The sequence below is a fragment of the Octopus bimaculoides genome, chromosome 5 (genome assembly GCF_046866305.1).
Source record: "Octopus bimaculoides isolate indiv1 chromosome 5, ASM4686630v1, whole genome shotgun sequence".
Classification (NCBI taxonomy): Eukaryota; Metazoa; Mollusca; class Cephalopoda; order Octopoda; family Octopodidae; genus Octopus; species Octopus bimaculoides.
The window spans coordinates 13,845,360-13,853,021 of NC_142932.1; the positions used below are offsets into that span (position 1 = coordinate 13,845,360).

Here is a 7,662-nt window from a genome sequence, read left to right on the forward strand (position 1 = left end):
AGGCGAAGTTGACCTCAGTCAAGTTTGAACTCAGAACATAAGGACAAACAACATGTTGCTAGGCATTTTGTCAGCATGCTAACAATTCTGCCAGTTCACTGTCTTCAAACACAAGCTTAATAATGACAGTTATTTCATTAAGTTCCTATTTATATTGAAAATTAATTGAGACAAAGGCTGTGTTTTTCAACATAAATGCAATAACAAGAGGGTTAAAATGATCTAAAAATCTTCCATCAGTATTTCATGTTAATTTATGTTCCAAACACCATCTCAATAATGACATAGTTATTTCACTAAGTTCTTCATTATTTTCAAAATTAACTGAATCAAAAGCAATGCATTTTCAAAGAAATATGGTAAGGAAGAGTTAATGAAATATAATTTTGCATAAGCTTCTTAGTTGAGTTACTTAGAATGTAGACAGATATATCTAAAAACATTGTCATAGTTGAGATGAAAGAAATGGCCGTTTCCTTATTATGGTTTTGTATTGTGAGGGGTATCATTTGAAGTATGGTGGTGTGTTACTGGTACTGGCAGTGATTCTATGTGCAATAGTGTGGTAAGAAATTTGCTTTCCAACCACATGGTTCCAAGTTCAGTCCCACTGCATTGCACCTTTGAGGTGTGATCTCTACAGTAACCCAAGACTGACCAAAACTTTGTGAGTGGATTTGGTAAATAGAAACTGAAAGTAGCTCATCATGTGTGTGTGTGTGTGTATATGTATATGTTTGTGTTAGTTGTAGATGATTGTCACTGTCATACAAGCAGTGTCATTCATTTCCAATATCTTGCAAGAGCATGTCTGGCTATGGGGAAATATTACCTTGCTTAGAAACAGGTAAGGATTGGCAACAGGAAAGGCACCCAGCCATAGAAAATTTGCATCAATAAATTCCGCCCAACCCATGCAAGCATGGAAATGTGAACATTAAGATGATCAAGATGAGAATATATAATGTGTTTTTGTTGTTTAAGCCCAGATCTATCTCAATTAAACAGACTTAGAATCAGAGGCATTCCAACAATGATTATTTTTTTTTTTTTTGCTGGTACATTTTCAGTGTGTCTTGTAATTTTTGAGACCACAAAAATACAAAATGAAAGGAATCTAGCTGATATGTTTAGCAGTTTTATGGTCATATAGAAGCTCCCTCCATTCCATGCTAGATGTTGAATGTTGTATGAAGGTGGTGTTAGTGCTCTGTATCCAGTAGAGTTGATGCATTATAACAAGGTATTAGGTAGTGGAATTTGTATTGTGGTGTGATTTGAGAAAGTAATAATATTGTAATGCTTGTATCACTAATAGTAGTAGTAATATACTATTTGTGGCATTGGTAGTATGTTGTGGAGAGAATGGTGCTTACAGTATCTTGTGCAAAAGTGTTGGGTGGTGTCTTGGGCAGAAATCGTGATGCTGGTGGTGGGATGTTGTGCGTTATGCCAAGGTGGTGTTAGTACACTGTACCAATGTGAATAAAGAATATAAAGCTATAGATGATCTTTGTGATATATTTAAATGAGACATAGCTTGTATGTATCATCAATATTTCAATAGATAGACACCTGTAAAATTTAGAAATCTTACTACTAAACCCTTCTACTTAAAAACGATTGCCAATTTTCAAAGCTACAAAGTGATAAAAATTTTTATAGAAACTTCTACATAAAAGCTCTTATTGATATCAAATTGTTTATGTGATAATTCCTACTTGTCGCTGAATTGGGTGAATTCCTGCCGATATTAGCAAACCACTCTGGTGCCATTATATTTAAGAGAATCGTAATGTTCACAAAACCTGTTCTATTTATTGATTAGAATTTTCACTGATGGAAAAGGTCTTTTCATATGCAAAATCTTTTTAATTTCATTCGTTCTCCTAAACCTGATCAACACAACTCTTTATTGTTATATTTGTTTTCCTTTCTTTGTTTCGTTTTTATTTAATCTTTCTCTATTTCTACTTCCTCCTCCCTCCTCACCTTTCTCTGACTGACCCCTCTCTATTTCTCCTTCTTATGCAGGATAATTCCTTCACATACTCTCTACTTCTCTTGTTCTCAAATTAAATCTTTCCACACACATAAACACAAACACACACTCACACATCCACACACACTCTTTTTGTTCTCATGTCATATAACTAACTCGCACACTCATTCTAAAATCCTCTCTCTCTCTCTCTCCCTCTCTCCTTACACTCAATATCTTGCTCACACACTTGCTGCTTCTCTCATTCTTATATCCACTCTTTGACTCACGTTCCAATGTATTATGTGACTCATTCTATCATGCACTCATTCACTCAGTGCTAATTTTGCATTAATCCACTCTCCGGATTTCTTTAGACTTTCTATCTTTCTTTCTAGCATTCTTCTTTCTCTCAATTCGAAGATAGATGTCTTCTTTGGTTAAAGCATGAGGGTAACTCATCCTGAAAGGAAGATCTGTCAAAAATAAAGATGATTGATTGATCAACTATCTACAAAAATCAACCTCTGTAATAAAGTCTTTATTAATACATCCTCATCTGCTATATGCAGATGAGGATGTTTATAAATGTGACACAGGTGTGGCTGTGTGGTAAGAAGTTTGCTTCCCAACTACATGGTTCTAAGTTCAGTTCTACTACTCAGCACATTGGGCAAGTGTCTTTTACTATAGCTTCAGAGCTGACCCAAGTCTTGTAAGTGGGTTTGATGGATGGAAACTGAAAGAAACCCCTTATATACACACACACACACACAGACACACACACACACACACACACATGTATATATATATATATATATATATATATATATATATATATATATATATATATATATCGGTGTGTTTATGTTTTTGTGTCAGTGTTTGTTCCCCATCATCCCTTGACAACTGGTGTTGGTATATTTACATTCCTATAACCTAGCACTTCAGTAAAAGAGACACAAATAGATTAAGTACCAAGTTTTAAAAAATAATGAGTACTGGGGTTGATCTATTTGACTAAAATTTTTCAAGGTTGTGCACCAGCATGGCCACAGTCTGACTGAAACAAAGATATGTCATCATTATAATTATCAGTTAACGTCCACTTTTCTATGCTTTACAGACAGAGTTCACTGAAGTAGATTTTCTATGGCTGGATGCTCTTCCTCCCATCAACCCTCCTCTATATCAAAGCAAGTTAATATTTATCATGCCCAGACTTGTTTCACAAAGGGCTGGAAGCAAACATTATTGCTTGTATGTCTGTGATGCATGCTGCAATCGCAACATAATATCAAAACAAGGGTACACTCAAACACACATATATGCACATACATACATCCATATATAACGAATATTTTTCAGATTTTGTCTACCAAATCCATTCACAAGGCTTAGGATGAACTGAGACTATAGTAGAAGGCACCAGTCCAAGTTACCACACAATGGGTCCATGTGTATTTATTAAGTGTTAGAATTGAGATCCTGAAACCAATGTATCACATGAAAGTTTTGGTGTGGGTGCTGGTGTCACATAAAAAACACTAGTACTGGTGCTGGTGCCATGTAAAAAGCACTGGTGCCGCATAAAAAAGCACAAGTTGATGGTGACTATGTGTGTGTGTTCATTTAAGTTTCTTTCCATAATATTCCTTCTAACAACTAAGCAATGTTTTTCCTTCTCACTAAAAATGTTCTCACATCAGAATCCCACATTCATTTCATTTCTCTATTGGTATACCTTCATATCTTTCCTTTATATCTCAACAAGTTATGCAAGAAGAAAAAAACAACTATATATTAATCCCTTTATATCTTCCAGATCATATCGTGATGAAGCTGTCTGTTAGAGTTGGTGGCAAGGATTTCGTCTCTGTAAACTTTACGTTCTTTGACTGCAACGTGCACTCATCGTAAGTAATCTTCATTTTCCACTCAGATCTTTTTCCCTATGATTGGTCTTTTTTTTTTCCTTTTTTTCTAATTATCTCTTACTTTTATATCTAAATCTTTCCTATCAACATATATGTAAACCATTTGTACCAATATATATATACATTCTGAGAGCAAAAATCTTGTGAATAAGTTTACTTTTTCAACAGAACATTGCCATTATTAACCCTTATCCTAATTATGTATGATGTTATTGTCTAAATCCCAAGTGAGCCTCACTTCAGAAGACATTTGATCCAAGTGTAACAAGTCTAGCAATTTAGATACGATGTGATTTTATGGAAATGTGGCTGCTATGTCTTGTAGGTCAAACAGCTATATATATATATATATATATATATACAGCCCCTGGACTGGCTTTTGTGCGGGTGGCACATGGGGGACACCATTTCGAGCATGGCCGTTGCCAGTGCCGCCTGGCTGGCCTTCGTGTGGGTGACACGCAAAAGCACCCACTACACTCTCTGAGTGGTTGGCGTTAGGAAGGGCATCCAGCTGTAGAAACTCTGCCAAATTAGATTGGAGCCTGGTGTTGCCATCCAGTTTCACCAGTCCTCAGTCAAATCGTCTAGCCCATGCTAGCATGGAAAGCGGACGTTAAACGATGATGATGATGATGATGATGACAGAGCTTTCTCATTGACTTCTGTAAACCATTCTGTAATCATCATCATGTTGTGGATTTGCGTTGTTCAACAATGTGGGTACAGTTGTTCAATAAACTGAATTACTTGCTCCTGAATTTATGTAAGTATCAGTGACTGAGTATTCCACAGACATGTGGCAGTGCATAGCTTAGTGTTTAGGGTTTTGGACTCACAATTGTAAGGTTCTGATTTTGATTCCTGGACTGGTCGATGTGTTGTGTTGTTGAGCCAAATATTTCATTTCATATTGCTCCAGTCCACTCAGCTGAGTACTATTAGTGGAGACATGTCCCTGAATGGTTAAGGTATTGAATTCATGATCACAAGATTGTGGTTTCGATTCCTGGACCAGGCAGTGCACTGTGTTCTTGAGCAAAACACTTCACTTCACATTGCTCCAGTCCACTCGCTTGTATAAATGAGTTTAACTTGAAGAGGGATGGGCTCCACCAGGTTTTCTCACCAGGATACACTGCATAGCTGCAGCACCCCAACGACCCTTAAGGGATTAAGGGAGTTGTCAGTGTCAAGGTGTACCCTTATAAACCTCAGGCAGAATGAGCATGAATCAGTGTGTGTCAAAGGTGTACCTATTTAGAATTACAGGAACAATCAACCTGACAAATATGTATATGGTTTCTGTCTACCATACTTCACTCACAGGATATGGATTGATCCAAGGTCAAAGAAAACACTATTTGCTCAAGTTCTCAAGCAGTGGGATTGAAAATGGTGGCTTGCGGTTGCAAAGAATCTGGGGTGAAACAGCAATAACAAAAAGAAAAACTTCAATGAAATCATTTTCATATCATTATTAAATGTCCACTTTTCCATGCTTGCATTGGTCAGACAGAATTTATTGTCACCTTGTCACCAACCATTACCTGTTTCCTAGCAAAGAAATATTTCTCCATGGTCAAACAAGCTTTCACAGAATACTGGAAATGAATGATGCTGCTTGTATGACAGTGATACTCGTTTACAACTATCATATGTTGTTGAAAAAGGAGACACACACATGCACCCGCGCACACACACACACACACACACACACACACACACGAAAGGCTTCTTTCCACTGACAAGGCTTTGATCGGCCTGGAGTCACAGTAGAAGATACTTGCCCAAGGTGCCATGTGATGGGACTGAACCAAAAGCTTGTGGTTGGGAAGCAAACTTCTTAACCACACAGCCATACCTGTGTCTGTTGATTGTAATAATGACAATATCATCATCGATATCAGCATTTAACATCCATTTTCCATGCTAGTAGAGTTTGGACAGTTTGACAGGAGCTGGCGAGCCAGAGAACTATGCTAAGATCTATTGTAAAAATTAGCGAACGGGAGTAAATTATCCGAAGTGGGGTAAAAATGAAATTTTGGTGGGTACTGTGGACTCATTAGACATAAGTAAAATTATACACCAAACGTGTTCCTTGTTATCTTTGATATTCTTCCTTTCAAATCAAAGGGATAACATCAGCGTAAATAAATATATTTTGGGGTAATTGGTTACAAAAGTTCCCTGATCCTGCTCTATCGTCTGCTTTGTGTGATTTTTTACAGCTCAGTGCCCTTCCGATGCCAACTTTACAGAGTGGGTTGGGTACTTTTTGTACATAGCACCACAGCAGTTAGGTCACCAAGTAACTTTGTAAGGGAGGACCCCACAAATGAAAGGGAGTAGTATTGAAGGAGGTAACTTTGTGCCAGGCAATGAGAGATTAAAATGGATAATAAAACAGCTACGTTAATGACAATATAAATTATAGTATCAACAAACACGACCACGGCCACTACTGCGTCAACTTCAGTAATGACTATAGTTTCAAAAAACAATAACACTGACTGCATTTACTTCAATAACATCTACAGAATCAGATTCAATAATAACTACTGTATGAAAAACAATAACAACTATAGCAGCAATTTCAATAACAATGTTGTCACCTAAAAATGAATCTCCTTGGACTGAGAAAAGAGAGATTTGCTGTAAAGGTGTCATAACAAATCTGTGAATGGTCTGCCATATTTGCAGCAATGATTTTATATGTAGCAAAAACAACAATGTTGATGACATCAGGAAGAATTGTCTGAAGAAGAATAAAGATAGAGATAGCAGAATTAGAGAGAGAGAGAGAGAGAGAGACTGAGAGAGAGAGAGACTGAGGAGACTGGCTGCAACGAGGTTGGATTTGTAGATAATGGTGACCTAAATAGCAAACAACAACCGGAATAGGTTGAAAGAGAAAAATAAGAAAACCAGATGAAAATAATGTATATGTAATATATATATATATATATATATATATATATATATATATATATGCTTACATACATCTATACATACACAGATATATGTGTGCGTGTGTATATATACATACATACATACATACATATATATATATATATATATATATATATATATATATATATATAGATAGATAGATAGATAGATAGATATATACATATGCTTACATATATCTATACACACATATGTATGCTTGTGTGTATGTATATATATATATATTGTTTTGTTATATTTTCATCATTAGTAGCAATTTTGTCTTTTGTTGTATTCGATTCGATAGTTTCTTATTGACAAATCAGTAAAAAGTAGTTCTTTCCTGGTTTATCCGAATTTTCTATTTTCTGATTCTGGCTTGTTCCATTTTCTCCCTCCCATTTTTCTCCCTCCCACTTCCCCCATAACCCACCTCCTGCCCCTCTTCATTGAGTACTGTCTGAAACGTGTAAACAACAGCACCGTCTATTGACTATAACAACATTACCATGCATATTATCAGTAAAAACACTGAAGAATCTCAGGGACAGTATCTTATATAAATACCAGGAATTGGTAATTAAAGTTGTTTATTAACTTGAAACTCAACTACATCATAAAATTTGTATGAATTCAAGCGTATCTGTTGCTAATATCAATATATATCTATATCATCAATAACATAGTAGGTAGAGGTATGGCTGTGTGGTAGGAAGTTCGTTTCTCATCTACATAGTCTCAGGTTCAGTCCCACTGGTCAGCATCTTGGGCAAGTGTCTTCTACTATAGACC

At 36.1% G+C, this 7,662-nt stretch overlaps 1 protein-coding gene across 1 annotated transcript in view; it reads left to right on the forward strand.

Annotated features, from left to right (window-relative positions):
• The window catches only part of LOC106878623 (plexin-A2), a 758,495-nt gene that overhangs the window by 561,460 nt on the left and 189,373 nt on the right, over positions 1-7,662 (forward strand). Inside the window, exon 8 of the mRNA XM_089351892.1 lies at positions 3,807-3,897. Coding sequence (XP_089208018.1) covers positions 3,807-3,897 — 91 coding nt within the window. The remainder of the gene's footprint in view (positions 1-3,806; positions 3,898-7,662) is intronic.